The sequence below is a fragment of the Mobula birostris genome, chromosome 13, assembly GCF_030028105.1.
Source record: "Mobula birostris isolate sMobBir1 chromosome 13, sMobBir1.hap1, whole genome shotgun sequence".
NCBI lineage: Eukaryota > Metazoa > Chordata > Chondrichthyes > Myliobatiformes > Myliobatidae > Mobula > Mobula birostris.
In genome coordinates this window covers 56,022,783-56,045,089 of record NC_092382.1, presented here as the reverse complement: position 1 = coordinate 56,045,089, position 22,307 = coordinate 56,022,783, and the positions used below count along the sequence as shown (strand labels likewise).

Here is a 22,307-nt window from a genome sequence, read left to right as displayed (position 1 = left end):
CACCCGCACCACTCGCTACCTGGTGGCCACGGCAGCGGCGGATCTACTGACCATCGTGTTTGCGGTGATATTGTGGCGGGTCGGTTATTATTACTTCCCCGGGACTTTCCTGGACATCACCCCCGTGTGCAGTGTGATCTCTGCCCTGGGAGAGGCAGTCACAGACTATTCGGTCTGGTTTACCGTCACTTTTACGTTTGATCGGTTTGTCGCCATTTGTTGCCAGAAGTGGAAAATGAAATATTGCACCGGGAAAACTGCGGCTGTGGTTCTGACAACAACCGGCGTTCTGCTCTGCTTTAATAATATGCCCTTCGTCTTTATATATCGTCCTGTGGAAGTGATTGACAATATACCCCGGGACTGTATTGAAATACCGGGCTACTATACGGATCCCGGGTGGGTGGGATATGACCGGCTTTCTACCGTCCTCACGCCATTACTCCCGTTCGTGTTAATACTACTGTTCAACACTCTGACAGTCAGACACATTTTAGTGACTAGTCGCGTCCGTAAGGGGCTGAGGGATCAGAGCAAGGCGGAGAACCGCAGTGACCCGGAGATGCAGAGCAGGAGGAGGTCTGTGATCTTACTTCTCACCATCTCCGGAAGCTTCAAAATCCTGTGGTCGGTGAGTGTTGCCCAATTCCTTTATAACACCATGGCCGAATTGGATCAATATAATTACAACGATTCAGAACACATTTTTCAACACACCTCTGCACAAACACTTTAATTTATGGGGTAACTCAGTCCAAGTTCAGAGAAAGATTCATCAGCGCTGCGAAATAACCGCTCACGTCAATAATTCAACTAATTAATAAACAAAATATCTCAGCTCTTCTCAGAGGGGGTTGTGGTGATTTCCATCTTAACACTGCAGAACTGTATTCAGAGAAAGTGGCAGTGGGCAGAAGGGTACCCGTTACCTCTTCTTCCACTACGTCACCCCTCCTCTGCCACTTCCTCCGTCCTCTACAACTTTCTCAGTCTCCATGGCACCCTCGCTTCCATACACACCTCACCTCCGTCTCTCCTCGCTCCCCTTAAGATTCTCCCAGTCACCAGAAACTCTTCACTGTCCTACGAACACCCCCGTCACCCTAACTCCCTCCCTCCCCCACACCACTGTCAATCCACTTCACCCTCTCCCTCCCCTATATCACTCCTCGCCTCCCCAAAATCTTTACCCGTCTCAGTCACCCCCTCCCTCTCCAATAATATTCCTTGTCTCCGTCAGTCCCCCCGTCACCTCCGAACCGACCCGTCTCTTTCAATCCCTCCCTTCCCTGCAACACGTTTTCTCAATCATTCCATAGTCCCTATCTCCCACCACGTCTACGGCACTCCTTCCTTCAATAAAACTTTCGCTGTTCTCCTCCCTACCCGTTGACACTCCCGTCTCCATCACGCCTTCCAGTCACCTGGTGTCTCCATGTCTCAGTCACACTCTCCCTCCCCTATGTCCCTGTCATGTCCGTGGAACCTCTCCCTCCTCAACGCTACACACCATCTCGTTACGCTCTCCCTCGCCGTCAACGACACCCTTCCCTCCCCTATGCCCCGGCCTGTCTCAGACACCCCTTCCCTCTCCTACGCCTGACCATGTCAACATCACCTCCCACCACATTACGCCCTCTCACTCCATCATACTCTGCCTCCCTTATCTTCTCCCCGTCTCCTTCACCACTTCTCTCCTCTTTGTCCCTCCCCGTCTCCGTCATACGTCCCACCCGTTTCTGTCATCTCCTGCCTCCCTTACGCTTCTCTTCCATCCTCATCCTTCACCTCTTCCATCCACTATGCCCCTCCCAATTTCAGTCCCTCTATCCCTCCTCGTCTATGTCGGCCATCTACTGTACGCTCCTCTCTGTTCCGCCACACACTCATTCCGCATGCACCCTTGTCTGTTACTCTCAATCACTCATTCCCCTACGACCGTCCCCTTCACCGTCACCACCTTCCTCTCTGACGCTCCTCCCATTTCCATCATCCACAACCACTCTTGCACCCCTCTCCGTCTCCGTCACTCCGTCCCTTCCCAACGGCACTGCACGTCTTCTTCAATGGTTCCCTCGCCCACTCCTCTAACTGTCGCAGTCAACATCTCCCTCCACAATGACCCCTGTCCCGAACTCTCCAACACTCCTCAATACGCCTGGGTCTCAGTCACCGCCCTCCCCCCTCACCCCGCCTCCGTCATCGTATCCCTCCCCGATGCCATTCCAGTTTCCGGTTCCATTCACTCCCTTCCACCCTTTTGTCGTCTCTGTCCCTTCCTCCGTCTCCAACGTCCTTCCAGGTCTTTATCATTCTCACTCCACTGCGATCCTTCCCTCCCCGGCATTCCCTCTCTACTGTGCCATTGACTCCCTCTCCCTCCCACTCTCCCATAAACTCTCGGTCCCGTAAGCCCCTCAGCATCTCCGACAACTCCTCCCTCCCCTACACTCCTACAAAACTCTGCCAATCCCTTCCACACCAACGTATCTCATGGTCCCATTCACCCAGTCCTTCCTTTACGCTATAGCCCGTCTCTCACGACCCGTCTCCATCAACACCACCTCCCCGACTCCATTAGCCTCTCCCTCTACCACGACCTCCCCGTCACCAATACAATACCGCGTACCTGACTCCCGACCATGTCACTGTCACACCTTCCACACACTATGCCCTCCCCTCCCCGCGTCCATCACAGTCACTCTCACTCCTCCCAATGTCCAGCACCCACTCCCTCACCCGATCCATTCAATATACCCCTCTCGGCCTCAGACACATCCTCCACCACCTCCCCTCCCCTCGTATGCACCACCGTCACCTCTCCCCTACTACGTCCCTCCCCATCTCCTTAACCCTCTCCCTTGCCTACGCCCCTCCGAGTCCACGTCACCACATCTCTCATCTATATTGCTCCGCGCCACCATCACCCACTCACTACACTACGCCCATCCGCTTCTCCCTCGTCCCCACCTCAACTACTATCCTCCCGTGTTCCGTCATTTACCTCCCTCCAATACGTCCCTCTCGCATCCGTCACCCACTTCCTCCCACGTGCTACTACTCGTGTCCATCACCCGCTCACTCACTACGTCCATTCCAGTCTCCGTCTAAAAAACAACCGTGACTCCATCACACCTGCCTCCAACCCAACCCCGTCCCACCGTCCGCAACACTCAATCTCTGCCTCATGCATCTCCCCTGTCCCTCACCACCTACGTTCACGACGCCACTCCCAGTCAGTGTCAAAACCTCCATCTGTTGCACTCCTTCGCGTATCCATGTCCCAACTGCTCCCCATCTCATTCACTCCTGCCCCACCTGCCCGTATCATCAACAACCATCCGGCATACACCGTCCAACGACTACTAGATGTGCGCAGTCGGGGCAGGGGTTTCCAATACCTGATAGATTGGGAAGGGTACCATCCAGGACAGCGTTCCTGGGTCCCCCGCTCCTTCATTCTAGACCCTTCCCTGTCATGGTCCGGTCCGTGAAGTCCGCATTCCGGTTCATGGTCCGGTCCGTGGACTCAGGATTCCGTGTCTTCCAGCTGTCCCTCATTTGGTTGAGTTAATCATAGGCACCTGATTCCCAGCTTTGGGCTTGGAATATAAGTAGCCTTGGGGTTGAGTGTGGGCTGCCGGTTTGGTTTGCTTTGTCTTGTCAGTCCCTCTTGGAGCAACCTGCTGATGTGAAGGCTAGTGAAACCATTTGTGATTTCCAGGCCTGGTTGGAGGACCACCGCTTCATGGAGCCTTGTTGCCACTCGGTGGAGTGGTCTTTGCGGTATGGATTCGGCTGTTTCCCGGGCCAGCTGAGTGGCCGTCATCCACTCCAAGCTAGGTAAGGATCCAGCTGTTTCCGTAGCCCGCGGAGGTTGCTGGCTGTAACTGCGACTTGGAGCAACCCCAAACCAGAGATGGAATTGTCTGTCGTTCTTTGGTGTTTGTCTCTTCTTGTCCTCGCCTCCTTGGGGTAAGTCAGGCAGTTCTGCCTTTGCCCTGCGGGGGGATTTGTCTTGTCCTCGCCTCCGTGAGGCATGTTAGGCCGTTTTGCCGTTGCCCTGCGGTGGGGGGTGGAGGGGGGCATATCTTGTCTTTTCTTTGACTCTGTTGGGTAAGTCCGGCCGTTCTGCCGTTACCCAACGGCTGGACCTGTCCCACCTTGGTGTGGAGAGGTTGAATCCCGGCTTGTCTTAGTATAAGTCCTGGCTCTATGTCTATGTACTGTCCTGTCTCATGTTGGTGTCGTGTTAACGATGAGTCCCGGCTTTTCGAAGGACAAGTCCCACCTCTATGTTGATGTTCAGTTCCTAGTCGGTCTCTCAGCTCCAAGAACCCAAGCCACGAAGATCCCGCAGCCAAGCTCCTAGAACCCAAGCCTGAAGTCTGCAGCCTCCATGCTCAAGACCCAAAACCCAAGACCCCAGCCTGCAGCCAAGCTCCGACCTCTAGACCCCAGCCACGTCCTGTACTGAAGCCATGTCATGTCCTTGCCTGGTTCTGGGGTCCAAGCCCGAGGCAAGACCTAGGTTCTGGGTCCTTGTCCAGTCTCGGGCTCGGAGTCGACGCCTTGTCTTCTAGCCCGTGGTCTCTAATCCTGGTCCCACTTTCCCTAGCCCAAGTCTGCGTTCTTATCCCTGCTCCCTGCCTGTATCCTGTCACGTCCCTGCTCTAGTTAAGTCCTGTTCCTTGTACTTCAGTGTTTGTGTCTCGCATTTGTGGCCGTTCCCAGCACCCCATTGTGACATTCCCTCATCCAGGACTTTCATCGGGACCATCCAGACAGTCCTGGAGGATCGCCTGGAGTTTCCCGTTGAAATGGTGGCGGGGGTTACTGTGATGGCCCCTTCTGGAAATTCCCCACCTTGCCATTTACCACAGGAATTTGGCTTCAATCACATTTAATTTCCAATCATTCCCAGGTTCCACCAACTACACACACCTGTTTCCCATCAGAGACTGTAGGATAAAGGCCCTGTGATCACAGCAAGGAGTTGCCAGTTCGTTGGTCGGCTCGTGTATGAGTAACCTCGTTCCATGTTTCTTAGGACTATGAGTTCTAAGTCTAGCATCGTTCCTGTATTCGCTACTTAAACCAAGACTCCTGTTAAAGACTCTCTTAGACACCAATTCCACGTTCGCTACGACCGTAACTCCTCCCCCCCTGGGCCTCCGCGCCCGTGTTCGGCACTTGGGTTCGTTACCACCGCCACGTCCTTGCAACAGAGCGAACTGGCCACGATGAGCCCAGAGGACACGGATCCCGTACAACAGGCCCTGGCCAGCCAGGGCTACCTATTGGGCGCCCACGACCAACTACTTCGGGAGATCACGGAAAACCTTTGGACACTCTCCACGAATGTGCAGGAGGTCAGTGAACAAGTAGACCGAGTTTCCACTTCCTTTTCTCCGCACTCTGCTAGAACCCCGGCTACCCAAACCGCACCGCTCGGGATGGCCTCGCCCCGGGAATCAGCAACACCATCCCCTCGAGAGCCGTATGTACCCGAGCCTGAACCCTACGCTGCGGACCTAGGTAGGTGCCGGGCCTTCCTGTTACAATGCTCCCTAGTCTTTGAGCTGCAGATACGTACCTACACTTCCGATAAATCAAAGATTGCGACATCATGGGGCTGCTACGAGGGAATACCTTGGCTTGGCATACAACCGGCCAGAGGTTTGTTCCTCCTACTCCTCCCTTGTCGCTGAAACTAGTAAAGTCTTCGAATAATCTATTCACGGTGAGGACGCTGTGAAATGGTTGATTACTCTCCTTCAGGCAGATCTCTACAAGGTGATCTAAGTCCATTACAAATGTAAAATGCAAGATAACTGGTTACCTAAGTATACACCCTTCTCTCCCCCCCTCCCTTAATGTAACACACTAAATCATCACTGGTGCAGCCAATCGGTTTCATAAGGCACATAATCAGTTAAACGGAAATCACCGTGTGCAGGCAAGGTTTTTTTTTCAATTGAATGTAGTAAAAATACAACCGTATGTGGAAGGTCCAACTGCTGGTGAGTCGGTATCCTGGGGGGAGAAAAGGTACACCGTGAGGACAAAAGAGCACTTCATGCAACTCTGTGAAAACTTTGCTGAAAAGCAACAGTCAGTAGATGGATTTAGAGTAATATCCAAATCACTGAATATCCCTTTGAGTACAGCTAAGTAAGTTATCAGGAGATGGATAGAATATGAGACAGTTGTAAATCTGGCTACAGCCGGGACTGTCCTGAATATCTGAGTGAGCGTGCAAGTAGGGAACTAGTGAGGGTGCAACCAAGAGATCTTTGGCAACACTGGAGGAGTTACAAGCTCCAGTGGCTGAGATGGTAGCGACTGTGCATACAACAGCTGTTGCTCGGGTGTTTCACCTGTCGCATTAGTGACAGAGGAAACCGCTTTTGAACAAAAATCTAACATGAAATCTCCGCCGGAGTGTGTCAAAAGGCACGTGGGGGACTCTGATATTAGCGGGAATAAAGTTCTATGGTCTGATAAACATAAAAATGAGATTTTTGTTTTGCCCACAGACTAAAGGTTATATGTTGCCTGCATCGTGCCGTGGGGATGCTTCACTGCAGTCGGCGCTGGAGAGCTGGTGAATGTAGAGGGTAAAATTATTGCAAAATAATACAGGGAAATCTTGCAGGAAAACCTGACGAAGTCTGCAAAAGAAATGCAACTTGGGAGAAGATATGTCTTCTAGCTAGATAATGACCGCAAGCATAAGATCAAAGCTATACAGGAATGGCCTAAAATAACAGAATTAATGTCCTACAGTAGCCAAATCTCAGTCCACACCTCAGTTCAACTGAACCTTTCTGGATGGACTTGCAAAGGGATGTTCGCTCACGAGCCCCATGCAGTATGACAGAGCCTCAGTGGTTCTTCAAAAGAGGAAATTGGAAAATTGCAGTGTCCGTATGTGCAAAGCCGTTAGAGATCTACTGTATCCACAGAGAATGGAGGCTGCAATTGCTACTAAATACGGACTTTAATGTGGTGAATACTTAAGCATTAAAAATCTATGCTTTCCTGCGTTATCTCTACTCCCTTTCTTTGAATAAGGGAACAACATTCGCAACCCTCCATCTCGTCTGGTCCCGGTGACTTATCCAACTGGATGATTTCCAACTGTTCCAGCATATGCTCTTTCTTAATATCCTTAATATCTATATGCTCAAGATTTTCAGCCCGCTTTGTCATCCCCACAATCGCCAAGATCCTTTTCTGTAGTGAGGTGGGTTTCATCAACAGTATATTTGTTTCAAAATTCTCCTGAGTAACTTTAGGTTTTCATTGAATAATTATATGATTACCGGAATTAACATTGCCCAGTTGCACCAATAGAGCAATGTTCCAGGCCTTTAGACACTGGCAATATAATTTAACTCTTGAAACAATATGACTGCCAATGATTTATATAACCAAGATTCGTAACATTTCAAAATTGAATTGTCCGTACTTGCTATGTAGCTCCTCGGCCAGCTCAGTAAGTTCCCCTCAATAACTATTCAGAACCCAAGCTAAACATTCGCATAGTGATGAAGAGTCTGGAACAAAAAATAGGCCCATAAACATTTGAGTCAATGTAATTACAGAATAAATATGGAAACCGCATATCAGTGTTTCAGAGGAGATGTATTCAAGATATGTGCAACAACAGGTGTTTCCTGTGAGCTCAACAGAAAAGCACTTTTTAGACACATTGCTGCAGAATGTGACAAGACGGATTATACATACAGAGAATGAATATTAGGCACTATATTCAATTATTACTGTGTAAATATTCTTCCTGGACGTTCCTAGGGACAGGAAGATGCAAGCCACATATTGAAATGTTATTATTAAAGTAGGAGTGGCTCCATTACCTTAAAGTCGTGGCAAGATGCCGCGAAAAGAGAACACACATTCTTGTTCTGAAGCAGTTCTTAGTGTTAGTGGGAGGGAGAGGAGAAATTGATTACATTGGCACATTTTGAAATCAATGCAATCCCTGCTAACAGCTAGAACAGAAAGTAACTTGAGTGCAGGATCTGCCAATAAACTATTAGCTCAACCTACATGGACAAATGCAGCAGAATTTTTCAAATTGCGAGTGTAAATTAACAGAACAATGAGATTAACCTTAAAGATATGACTGAAGACATAAACAGCTGCTGCGTTATTTGAATTTTTGTATAGCTTGTTGCCGTCCCAAAGCTATACTCAGGATTGACAGGTGCGAGAAATACAAGAGTATGGTTAACGATATAACACCAATAATGTTTTGAAATTGGGGAAAATACATTTAGTGATCTGGGTTTGGAGTAGCAGATAGATAATACATGTTGTGGAAATTTAGTTTTCGAAATGAGTCGAAGACAAGGCCATTGTCATGTGTTGTTTGTCCTTAATTCTCAGGATTATTTTATGATACAGTAGCATTGTGTATACCGGTATGTCAATAGGCTTCATTGTCCATCGATGCACTGCATCCAATCGAGAAGTAAATATGATAAAATCGTTATCAGAGGAACTTTGGCATAGGGAAAACACAGCCTGAGGCAGCATCCAATCCAACTGGACATTCATCTTCCATTCTGCCCAAAATACTTCCAATTTTCTCGGACTTCCCGGCAGTTTCAGTTTCTAAAAACAGAATGCTAAAGTTTGTAACAAAAAAATCTATTCTGTTTTTTTTTTTCTCTCCACTCTTCACTGCCTTTCTTTAGTATTCTGTACTGTTTTATATTTTCATTCGGTGCATTGGATCCTTATGCAACTCAGCATTGAGTTCACTGTGCTTAGTCACAGCCCAATGTTTCACATAAAAGATGATGGTATTCATTCTGCGATTTCAGATATGTCCTTCTTTTCAATTTTCCTTAATATTCCTTTGCATTTCCATTTTCATTTCGCTTATTCTTCAAGAAAATGTACTGACTGACTTAGAAATTTTCACGTTGATCGCAATTTATTTCTAGATAAGAAATTCGATAGATAAATGCAATATTGGATGATAGACTACAAGTTTCGTCGGGCCTGTTGAATGTTTTCAGCTTTTCACATGTGACTTGTTCTCCTTTGCCTTGCAATAGCGTTTAGTTGCTCATCTCAGCTTTGACTTTGTATTTATGTATGTATTTATTTATTTTGCTGAAATAGAACATAGAATAGTACAGCACAGCACAGGCCCTTCGGCCCACAATGTTGTGCCGACCCTTAAACCCCACCTCCAATATAACCCCCCTTCACTTTAAATTCCTCCATATACCTGTCTAGTAGTCTCCTAAAGTTCACTAATGTATCTACCTCCACCACTGACTCAGGCAGTACATTCCTCGCACCAACCACTCTCTGAGTAAATAAGCTTCCTCTAATATCCCCCTTGAACTTCCCACTCCTTATCTTAAAGCCATTTCCTCTTGTATTGAGCAGCGGTGCCCTGGGGAAGAGGTGCTGGCTGTCCACTCTATCTATTCCTCTTAATATCTTGTATACCTCTATCATGTCTCCTCTCATCCTCATTTTCTCCAGAGAGTAAAACCGTAGCTTCCCTAATCGCTGATCATAATTCATACTCTCTAAACCAGGCATCATCCTAGTAAATCTCCTCTGTACCTGTTCCAATGCTTCCAGATCCTTTCTATAATGAGGCGATCAGAACTGGACACAGTATCCCAAGTGTGGCCTAACCAGTGTTTTATAGAACTGCATCATTACCCCGCGTCTCTTAAACTCTTATCACTCGACTTATGAAAGCCAACACCCCATAAGCTTTCTGAACTACCCTATCTACCTGCAAGGGAACTGTCAGGGATCTGCGGACATGTACCCCCAGATCCCTCTGCTCCTCCACACTTCCTGTGCACCTAACGTCCAAGTGAGATTGCTGCTACCAATATGATTCCAGGACATGGGGAGGATCGGCCATCTTCCAGTAAATAGTTTCCCACTATACTCTGGAGACCACTTTAAATTACGAAACGTGGAAACATACAAAAAAAAAGAATCTTGAGATACATGCATGTCATTATGTCCCATTAAAAACACACTCTGATGAGGGCACAGAAACAGCAAAAACTCTTAAAAAACGAGAATAGCAAGTGTCTTAGCCAGAGAAAATAGAAACTAAACCGGTAGACAGTAGGAACAGATTCTTGCGCCAATGGTATCTGTACTAAAATCCGCACAAAATTGCACACACCATATCTACCAGCATATTTACAGTCAAACCAGCCGTATCATGTTCCTGATCCCATCTGAAAGTCTACGGAACGCAACTATCGTATCTGCTTCAAGCGGTAGCTTTAGCAACCTGTTTGACGTACCTCGCTTTGTTAATTAAACAGCTTCCCCTGCACATTCACTGTAAACGTGTCTTCCTTTCAGACTAAAGTTTAGCTGCTATGGTTTTGATCTTTTTAATATGGGCGTTCGTGATGGTGGTCTTGTCATAGCTTTGTACAAGGCGGAAAGAGAGAGAGAGACTGACTGAGTGGCGCGCCACTCCTCACACAGACATTTTCGCAGTATTTTCGCTTTATTTTACGAGGTCAACCTTGCATGTACTCGGGAGCGGAGCCGACTGCTTTCTAACCCGGGAAGCTCCGCTCCCGGGTCCGGCGCCGATGTCATTGCGCCACCAGCCGACCCGAGATGCCCTTTTCCACAAAGAAACCATACCGGTTTGCCACTCCCATCCTATGTGTACTGCAGACTGTAATTAATCCTAGCCCTTACAATCCACTCACAAAGTTCAAATCATTGATCAGAGTCTCATTTGTCTCTTCGATTTCTCAGTCAAGGGATAAACATTGTGCTCCAGTTCACTGGCAGCTTAGCTGTTTGGACAGTAAGTGCAGCAATCTTCGTCTATTCCCCAGCAATCTGCCCACGTTTATCTCCTAAAGGTAGGATAAATCCTATCAGGTCATGGGAATTCATCCATCTCACCACCATCTCTCCTTTCAGCCTAAAGTTAAGCTGCCTTGTCTCTCATCTTTCTAACAAGCAACACATTTCTGTTTCGGGATACTAGTGTCTTTCCTCGGTACACTGCCTCAAATGTTTCCCGGTTGAACCATATTTAACATCCCTTCAGCCATCACTTTTAATGATATTCTATTGAATGTTTTGACGATCTTTCTCATTTTTCAGACATTCGCCATTTTGTATCATCTACAAATTTAACCACAATCTTTATGTTATTTCAAAGGAACGAACAGCCTAACATAACCCCTTGCAGAACACCACTAGGCACGGTCTTCAAGCCAGAATTTCACGCTGCAACCTCCATAGTCTGTCGAGTTCTATACCCAAACTTCCAAGTAGCTCGGCATCCTGTGTATCTAAATCTTCATGTTCAACCCACCATAGAAAGCATTAACAGATGGAACGCCAATCACCATGCCGAAGTCCTCCAAGAAGAATCCATTAAATCACTGAACTCGCTTTCTACAGTTCTAAATTCACTTTTTTTTCCTACGATGACCTCTTCCACACAAAACAAACATGCTGGTTTCCACTCCTACCTTATGTTGTTTTTTTTCTGTAATCAATCTTATCCTTGGCAATCTACTCCACTAATTTCACAACACTCATTGGGGACTCAATTGTCTGTTCGCATTTGTAGTCATGGCAGCAACATTGAGATCCAATCCACTGGTAGCTTGGCTGAATGGACAGTAAGTACAGAAATCTTCATCGATTCCACAACATTCTTCCCACGTGTATCTCCATAAGGTAGGATAAGTCCTATCAGACCATGGGAATGTATCCATCTTAATGTCCTTCAAAGCATTTAATAACATCGACCTCTTTGCTTCTTCACAATTCAGCAGCTTATTCTAATAGCACACTCTGATCTCACTTTCCCTGTATCCTTCTCCTTCGTGAATTTAAATGCAGAAAACTGATTTAGTACTGTGCCGACATCCTCTGACTTCTGACACAAATTAGCTCCATGCTCCTTCAGCAGTAATACCCCCTCCATAGTCTGTCTCCTGTTCTGAAACTGCAACATATGTAGTTAGGATTCTTCTTGAGCAAGTTGTTAAGATCGTTCTGAAATCTTTGGAGGTTCTCTTCCTTGATAAAGTTCTCTATATTTCTCTAAATGCCTTGTCCGATTTCATGAGCTATGTTTTCCTTTTTCTCCCTTTAGTGACTAGAACTACAACTTCTTCTGTCACTTAAGGCCCCTTCCTTTACCATCTTTATCTTTCAATCTCATTGAACGTACCTTATCTGACCTCTGGACTAAGTCAGTGAACTGGGGCATATGAGAAACTTGAATCGGGTGAGTGACTGATTGAGCAAGACCATATCTGTGAAATAAACTACCGGGAAATTACGCATCTTGATGAAAAGGAGGGAAATTGAGAACTCAATGTCATGGGACTCACAATCATTTTAAGATGTGAGAAAAAGCCTGATAAGTTCTGGAGTGCGTTCTAATATTCCTGGAGATTTATGAATTCCTGGAGAGATATGTTTCAGATAATTCGATGTATCATCAGAGAATGGTATACAGCACTCTTTTGTTATTTCTTTGCTGATTTTGCGTGGAAATAACATAAAATATTCTGCCTGAAATCGAGAGACATAGATGGACAAATTGACGACAGCATGAAGCATTTTTGTATTGCAAACCCCTACCCGCATTTCCGCACCGAAAGCTGATCAGCAAGGACGATGAATTAAAGGAGCATTCAACAAGGCGCGATACTATCATGCTACTAATGATAGTGTGAGTCGGGACAGGATCGCTGAGCAAATTATCAATGAGCCGGACAGCATGATGTTGGGAAAATGGAAGTTGAGTAATCTGGTCTCAGAGAAAGCTCACCAGATCTTAAACAAATTGACAAGATAGGATATGTTTCGATGCACACATCGGGTCGGTGATTCATGGCCTTTCCAGTTTCTCACCGCTCATTGGTTTCTCACAGCCAATGAGAGAAGATGGCCCCATCATGTCCATTAAAGGGCAAAGTTTATCTCATTGGTGCGTTTCAGTGAATTGCGGTTCACAACTCAATATGTGAAATGTGACGGTTTAGAGAGAATTATTGAGTACTCGGGGGAAAAAGAAAATGTTCAGACCAAGTGGAGCGTGAGAAGGTTTTGGAGAGATTCTTAGCTGTCTGCAGTACCGGCTCCTTTAACATTCTGGAGAAACCTTTCTAAATGACCACCGCTATAATGCTGCACACTGTCGTGGCACTGACGATGATGCATATCTGGACCAGTGAGTATATTAAGAATATGGAAATTATTGGGCAAGGAACAGAAATTATTAATAACCTGTTCACTTGCGCACGTTTACGGCAATCTTGCTGAATATTACAATCTTACTGGAAAGAAGAACACAGAAGTAACATTGTGATTACGCAGTATTGAAACATATATTTCCGCTGCAAACTTCCCATGCAAAGGAAAGCTTAGTTTGTTTGTATGATTACCGTATAGTGACTGAATTGATCAGGAATAAGGTAGATTTGTTCGCAACTCATGACGATGAAAGTAGAACACTAATTGTTTACTTTGCAGTTTCATTGAAAATGTTTTTTTTATTCCATTGTTTAAGCAAGTTCTCGTTTGAATCGCTGACGTTAGAGAACTGTTTCCATTAATTACATGGACTTACACGTTTGAACCTCCTAATGAGGTCTTTGTGAAACGGTCACTCTGAAATTGCACCTACACTAAGGGAAGTGAGACTCAGAAATTATCCCTCTGCAAACCAGCGGCTCTTGTCAAATGATAAACCAAACAGATTATAAATTGGAATTGACTAGAACTGGAGATAAGTTGATGTTAGGAATCTACGCATCGGCGTCCGGAATGATTATCTCAGTGAATGTGCGTAGCTCCCAAAGCTGCAGTTGCTCCTGGCTGAAGGCTTGTGCACAACTTTCTTGCTGTTATTTATTAGTTACAGCTCTGTCTGCCACCATGTGGCATATTCAAGTGAAGGAATTTGAAAAATGCACTTAGACTTAGATTTTGGAAACGTTTTACATCTTTGAAATCATTCTGCAATACTGTGAATATGTGCTAATAATTTTGGTTTTATTCTTCAATCATTCGAAGATTTTTAGTTTTAATCCACCATACAGTGATGGAATGAGATTCGTTATCTATGTTCTTATATTACATTATATATCAAATTTTACATTTAACTTTCACTTTATTGCGCATCAGGAGAAATGCAACTAAACACTTTGTTTTACAGTCCATATTCCTGTGTTCCAGTGCATGGATGCGACGAATCACAGCTGGTGACATGTTGAAACTTATATTCTATTCCCTGTCTTGGTTTAAATGATGATTTAGATTCTCATGGAAAATGCGACGATTTTTTTAAATCTCCTTTCAAGTATCTGGATAAAATGTTTAATACTTGGCTGCCGTATGAAATGGAAACATCCAGGGAATCAGGGACACCAAAGAAATGGGAAATTCACTTAACATTTAGGCAGAATGTGCAATACCTATGAAAATAAACAAAACAAGAAATACAAATAGCGCTCTTCCGCAGATACAACTTAATCCGTTTTACGTTTTTGACTTTATTTCTCTTCTCTTGAATATCCCGCCTAACATCCTATGACCACACAACCTAGTCCCACTACTTCACAAGCAAATCTAATTCTGCATTTCTCATTTCAGGTCGCTTCGGGGATTGTCAGCCAGAACCGTCAGGTAACTTTGCTAACTTTTCACTGCGCGGTGGACTGGGCAATTACAACTAATTGCTATTGAAACTCCAGCTGATAGGTGACTGCACCATTAGACTTCAGAGCAGAATTAGTTCATTTAACCTATCGAGCCTGCTCTGCCGTTCCATCATATCTGATTCCAGATCACACTCGACCCCATACACCTGCCTTCTCGCTATAACCTTTGATGCCCTGACCAAACTGGAAACTATCGGATTCCGCTTCAGATATACCCATGATCGGCCACTGCCGAAGTCTGTGGCAGAGCATTGCAGAGATCTACTACTGTCTGGCTAAAAAGATCCCCCTTACCTCTCTTTTAAAACGTCACCCCTCAATTTTGAGGCTGCGTGCTCTAGTTCTGGAAATCTCACTACAGCAGCCAACCTCTCCTCGTCCACCTTAGCCCATTCAACATTCGGTAGGAGTCAAAGAGATTCTGCCCCTCCGCATTCCTCTCAATTCCAGTCAGTACAGACAGAAATCAACCAAACGCTCCTCATATGTTAACCCCGTCATTCGTGGGGAATCACCCTCGTGAAGCTCATCTGAACTCTCCCTAATGACAATACGTATTTTCTGAGATATGCGGCCCAAACTGCTGACAATACCCCAAGTGCGGCATGATTAGTGTGTTGTAAAAACTCAGTATTATCTCTTTTTTTAAATTCTAATCCCCTTGAAATAAAGGCCTATTTGCATTCTATACCGCAGACTGGGTCTGTAATTTAATCTTCTGGGAATCTTGCACGAGTCTTGCAAAAACCACTGAGTTTTGAGTTATCCCACCATTTAGATAATAATTTGCACCATTGTTCATTTTACCAAAATGCATTTTCATAAAATAATGTCTCATCAGCCACTTTTTTTTTTTGCCCGATTTTCCAATTTGTTTGCGTTCTTCTGCAATCACATTGCTTTCTCGGCACTAACTGCTCCTCATACTATCTTCCGATCATCGGCAGACTTTGCCGCAAAGTCATAAGTTCTATTATCTAATTCTTGGCCAAACAATGTGAAAAGTAGCGGCCCCAATACTGACTGACGAGGATCACCAATGGTCACTGGCAGCCAAAAGGAAAGGCACCCTTTATTCCAAGACGCTGCCTCCTGCCTGTCAGCCATTCTTCTGCCCATGCCAGTATCTTTCCGGTAAGGAAATAGGATTTTATTTCTACTTGGAATGATAATCAGTCATCTTCAGGCAGGACGGATAACAGAGAAAGTACATTCCCTGACATTATTTTTCTCCAAGCTTAAATAAGCTTTCATTGTTAATTTCATTCTCTTACTGCTGGTGCTGACGACACGTGAAGTCTCAGTTCGACTCTTTCCAACAAATTTTGGTTTCGATATCCCAATGAATGAGGACTGTTTGCAGTAGGACAATGACAGAATGGCAGATCTGCTGCACTCTGAAGAATGCATATGACCTTATCTTCTGGGAAGCTACCTAATTCTTCTCCTGGGAAGACAGGCTTCCTCTAGCTCTCAGTCGTCAACTGGTTTCTTGTCTTTTTGTCACGTTAAGCAGGTTTCTCTATCCTGACCTCTGCTTGATCAAACGTTTTGCATGAAGAATTTTGAATTTTCAGGCGTCGTTTGGTAGCGTACGCGATGCGCCGAGCACGAATGGTCTCCAGCTTAAACCGTTGTTTACCGAGGATCGTTATTTTCTGTTATTTTCCAGAAAGTGTGACATTGAGGTTGGTGAATGGCGGCAGTCGATGCGATGGCAGATTGGAGATTCAGTACAAAGGAAACTGGGGCACTGTGAATGGTCGTTCTTGGGATATGCCGGACGCAAATGTAGTGTGTCGGCAGCTGGGCTGCGGCGCTGCACATGGAACCTATGCTGGTGGCTATGGGGAAGGATCCGGACCTGTTTTCACGACGAATGTTCAGTGCGGTGGGAGCGAGGCCTCTCTTCAGGAGTGTAAATCAGAGCCATGGGGTGACACTGGCTATTCACACAGTGAGGATGTTGGCGTTGTTTGTAAAGGTAAAAGTCAGGTTTTTATATCTGCGGTGCCGCGAGTTTGATGTCCTCCTGCATATCACTAATGCCAATACTCGAACAGAACGCCCCCGGTGTCAAACTAAAACTAATTTGTGTCGGGATTATTTTCGTCATGTTAGAATTACTATTCGTGTTATCGTATCCTGTACTGATGTTAACCAGTGTAAACATACTTGTCAGTCCGCACAACTACACGATCATATGACCAGGTCGAACAACATCTGTGGTGGGAGAGAAATTCTCCGTAAGACCATGAGACATCGGAGCAGAATTAGACTATTTGATCCAATGAGTCTGCAACGCTTTCAATCACGCCTGATCATCCCCCCCCCCCCCCCACCTCCACTTCCTCAACTCCACTGCCCGGACTTCTCTCTGTAAATTTTCTTGCCGTGCCCATCAAGAGCTTATCAAGTTCTGTCTTAAATATCCCCAACGACCTGACTTTCAGCAGAGTCTTTCATAATAGATTCACAAATTTACCTCCCTCTGGCAAAAAAAAAAAAAAAAATTCTCACCAACTGTGTTCTATATGGACGTCCCCCTTTCGTGAGGCTGTTCCCTCTTGTCCAAGAATCCTCCTACACGGGAACATCCTTTTCACATGTTTTCTGACTAGGCTTTCAACATTCGAAATTTTCACTGAGATCCCTTCCCCATCCTTGTAAATTACAGCGCGTACAGATCCGTGGTATTAAATGTTCTTCCGGGAGAATCCTTTCATTCGTGGACTCATCGTTGTAACATCCTCTGAACTTTTTTAATACCAGCGTATGTTTTTCTTAGAATGGGAGCACAAATCTGTTAACAATGCTCAAGGTGACGCCTCACCAGTAGCGTATAAATCCTCCGCATCATTTGTTTTCTGGTCGTCTGAAATTGAAGATGCTGGAGAAAAATAATGCGTTCGCCTTACTCACCACCGACTCAGCCTGCAAGTTAACCATTCCGGGTGTTTTGCACCAGGACTCCCAGGTCCCTTTGCAGTTCAGATTTTGTTTTGAATTTCTCCCCGTTTAGAAAGTAGTCTGTACCTTTATATCTATTACCAAAGTTTATGATCATACATTTTCCATCATTGTATTTCATTTGCCACTTTGTTCCCTATTCTCCCAACATGTCTACGTCCTTTTACAGCCTGCCAGTTTCCTCAACACTACCTGTCCTTACGCCAATCTTCATATCATCTGCACACCTGACAACAAAGCCGTCTATTTCACCATCTAAACCATTGACATACGGCATAAAAAGAAGCAAACCCGAAACCGAACCCTCCGAAACACCATTAGACTCTGGCAGCCAGCTGAAATGACTTTTCCCACTCGCTGCTTCCGAGCAATCAGCCAATGATCTCACCGTTTTTCTGTAAGTCCATGGCTTCTACCTTGTTAAGCAGCATTATATGTGGCACCTTGTGAAAGCTCTTCTGAGAGAACAAATATGCGACATCCTCTGCATCCCCTTTATCAATCCTACTTGTAATCTCAAAAAGGAATATCTGCAGATTCGCTAGGCAAGATTTTCCGTTATGGAGTCCAAGCTGAGTTTGGCCTGCCGTGTCCAGTGTCACCAAGTATTCCATTACTTCATCGTTAGCGATTGCATCAAACATGTTTCTAACCACTGAAGTCACGCTGGCTGGTTCATAATTTCCTTTCTGCTGCCTTCCTTCTTCCTTAAAGAGTGGAGTGAGTTCTGAAATTTACCATTCATCTGGCACCATGCCAGAATCCAATGTATTATGGAAGATTATTAATAATGCCTGTGCAATATCTACCGCTACCTCTTTCAGAACCCTAGGATGCTGTTCGTTTGGACCGGATGACTGATGTACCCTTCGCTGTTTCAGATATTTGAGCACCATACTCCCTTGTAATAGTAACTGCACTCACTTTTCTCCCTCACACCCTTTAATACCTGGCACACTTCTATTGCCTTCAACATTGAAGACTGATGCAAGGAACTCATTTAGCTCGTCTGTCATCTCCTTGTGCCCCGTTATTATTTCTCCGCCTCATTTTATATCGATCCTATATCCACTTCCATCCTGATTTTATTGTTTACGTACTTGAAAAAGATTTTACTATTGACTTTGAACTTGTTGGCTAGCTTGCTTTCATCTTTTCACCTTTTTCCTCCAAATGATCTTTGAGTTCCTCTCTGTAGATTTCGAAACGCTTCCCAATCCTCCAGCCTCCAGATAATTTCTGCGGTGTTGTCTGCCGTTCCTTTTCCTTTAACTTTCACTTGCCTTGTCAGACACGGCTGTACTGTTTTGCCTGTTGAGTATTTCTTCGTTTTTTTCAAATACATCTCGTCTTCACTTTCCTCATTTTTTTGCCCCCAGAAACGCACGCCATTGCGGCCCTGCTCTCAACCCTGCCAGCAGCTCGTTCCAATTTACTTTGGTCAACTCCTTCCTCAATCTAGTGCAATACCTTTACTCCACAAAAATATTTCTGCTTCAGATTTACTTTTTTTCCTGCAGAATTTTAAGTTGAACTCAATCATATTATGATTACTGCATGCAGTCCATTTACCTCATGCTCCCTGATCACCTCCGTTTCATTATGAAACACCCAATCCAGTATAGTTGGTCCCCTAGTAGACTCAACGGCAAATTGCTCGAGAAAGCCATCTCGCACCATTCAATAAACTCACTGCCTTGAGACTCATAACTAATCCGATTTCCCAGTCACCCTGCATGTTGAAGTATTCCATCATTATAATACATTTGCCCTTTTGACACGCCTTTTCTATGTTCCGCTGGTTCACATCTGAACTCCTGTTGGGAGGCCTGTATCTAACTGCAACTAGGGTCTCTCCCCCTGCAGTTCCTGAAATCAACCAACATGGATTCAACAACTTCCGTTTCTATGTCACATATTTCTAAAGATTTGATGTCATTCTTTACCAGCCTAGCCTGCCACCCTCTCCGCATCCATTCCTATCGCTCCAATGCAACGTGTACCCGCAGACATTCAGCTGCCAACTACAGCTATCCTGCAGCCATGATTCGCTGATGGCCACAATATCATACCTGATAATCTGCAATGGTGTAGCAAGAACATCCACCATATTTCCTGTACCCCGTGCACTGTTAAAACACTTTGTGTACTGTATTAGCTCCCCTTTATTGATACTGAATCCCTAATTTTATCCTGTCATCTTCCTGACCTTCGTGACAGTCTTACTATACGCTATATTTGGTTTCATACCATCCGTCTTATTCTGAGCCCCTTCACTCTGGTTGTCACCCGCTGCCAACAGTTTAAACACTGCACAGCCGCTCTAACAAACCTAACCGCGAGGATATGGGCACCCTTCGGGTTCAGGTGCAACCCGTCGCTCTGGTACATGTCATGTTTCCGTCAGCAGTCATCCCAGTGACCCAAGAACCTGAAGCCCTATCCCCTGCACTAGCGTCTCAGCCGCGCATTAACTTGTCGATGTCCGGACTGCACAGACTCGAACCAGAAATGCCTGGAATTTGATGATCAAAGTCAAAATCAATGTGAAGCAGATGATGATCGTTTTCTTATTTTGTCCACATTTCTTTATCAGTTGCTCCAAATTCTACAATTTGCAGCCATTGATTGTAGTGTCATTCAGCACCGCAACAGTTCTTTTCCCCTAACCTCTACAAGAGAACCAACATGATAATCTGATCCGATTTGACACACGGTGTCCCATATCTCTGCGAACATGTTCCATCTTTATATCTATCGAAGTGGATTTAAAGTTGCGTTTCTTTAACTGTTTCAACTACTTTCTCTCGCAGTTCCCTGGTACACCTTCCACCATGTGGTTTAAGAGGTTGGCCCTCAGCTGCTTTTGAGTATTTTTCCTCTCTCATGACACACCTATGCTTTCAATTATTGATCCATTTTCCTTACAAAAGCATTGTGCGCAACAAATAAACAAATAAATGATAATAAATAATGGTGACAGCATGAAATAAGGGAATAAGCAAGTAAATAAACAAGTAATCATAGAGCTGCCGCGAAATGGGCAGATAGATAGACAGAGAGAAACATAGAAACGTAGAAAGCTTTCAGCACAATACAGGCGCTTCGGCCCACAATGTTGTGCCGAACATGTCCCAACCTTAGAAATTACTAGGCTTACCTATAGCCCTCATTTTTTCTAAACTCCATGTACCTGTCCAAAAGTCTCTTAAAAAACTCGGATCCGCCTCCGCCACCGCTGTTTCCGGCAGCCCATTGGACGCACTCACCACTCCCTGCGTAAAAAACGTGTCTCTGAAATCTCCTCTGTACCTACTCCCCAGCACCTTAAAACTGTGTCCTGTTGTGGCAACCATTTCCGCCCTGGAAAATAGCTTCTGACTGCCCACACGATCAATGCCTCTCATCATCTTATACATCTCTATCAGGTCACCTCTCATCCTCGGTCGCTCCAAGAAGAAAAGGCCGAGTTCACTCAAACTGTTTTCAGATATACTAACATACCAATGAATGTGTATATAAAATACTAATTTATCAATTTAACTGCTTATTTATTTGTTTGTTTGTTTGTTTGCTTATTTAATTAATAAATATATATAGTATTTGAATAAAACATATATGGAAATCAACAAACAATCGATGCTTCGGGCTGAGGCCATTCCTCGCCGTGAATAATCAATGTTCGTATTTTGGGTGCTTTGCTCCTCTCGATGGATGCTGACTGATGTGTAAAGATCCGTCAGCATTTTGTGTCTGTTGCTCAACATTTTTAGCCTGTGCAAAAACTGTTGTGTTAACGTTCAATCCTTTTTTTTTAATTCCAGAAAGTATGAAGGTGAGACTGGAAAAAGGAGGCAGTCCATGCGCCGGGAGAGTGGAAGCGAACTTCGCGGGATACTGGAGACCTGTCTATGCTTCCAGCTGGGATCTGCAGGATGCAACTGTGGTGTGCAGAGAGCTGAGCTGCGGCGCCGCGCTGAAAGCCCCACACGAATATCACTTTGGAAAGGTTTTTGACTCCGTTATAACGCGTAATGTTAAATGCATCGGGACCGAGGCTGCTCTGCGGGAATGTCAATCAGACGAGTGGAAATTCTACACACACTCTGAACCCAACTATGCCGGCGTTATCTGCGCAGGTAAACTGAGCCCCATTTCTCTGAGTACACCCTGTCTTTATTGATCTGGGCTGTCCTCGAATTAGAATAACACAAACTTACCGCTCGCTGCGAGAGATCTGGTACTAAATCTACCAGTTTAGGGATTACTACTGCCATGTTGAGATAGCATCCTGATTTCAAACACCTACATAAAATCGTAAATATGTGACAGCCGGCACAGCCACCAGAAGGATTGAACGGATCAAGCGACATCTGTGGGTAAGAAAATGCAGAATGTTGTCGTCAGGACTAGTATAGACCAAACTCGATATTTTAGCAACTTCTCTTGCACCACAGCTGTTGCTGGTTCCCCTGGATTCCGCCTTATTTCGAAGTTGTCAGTAAACGTCAGCTAATTGCGAAGTATGAATAAAATGTGATGAGTCCTGTCGGAAGTAAGGGATTAGGAAACTGACCTTACATCTCTCAAGGATATACGGTG

General features: G+C 45.2%; 1 protein-coding gene across 1 annotated transcript in view; it reads left to right on the top strand.

The window, feature by feature from the left end:
* The first annotated feature begins 5,243 nt into the window (after window positions 1–5,243).
* Window positions 5,244–22,307, top strand: part of LOC140207944 (scavenger receptor cysteine-rich domain-containing protein DMBT1-like) — a 57,971-nt gene continuing 40,907 nt past the window's right edge. Inside the window, exons 1-4 of the mRNA XM_072276482.1 lie at window positions 5,244–5,538; window positions 14,668–14,700; window positions 16,408–16,719; window positions 21,530–21,844. Of these exons, the coding sequence (XP_072132583.1) occupies window positions 5,244–5,538; window positions 14,668–14,700; window positions 16,408–16,719; window positions 21,530–21,844 (955 nt within the window). The remainder of the gene's footprint in view (window positions 5,539–14,667; window positions 14,701–16,407; window positions 16,720–21,529; window positions 21,845–22,307) is intronic.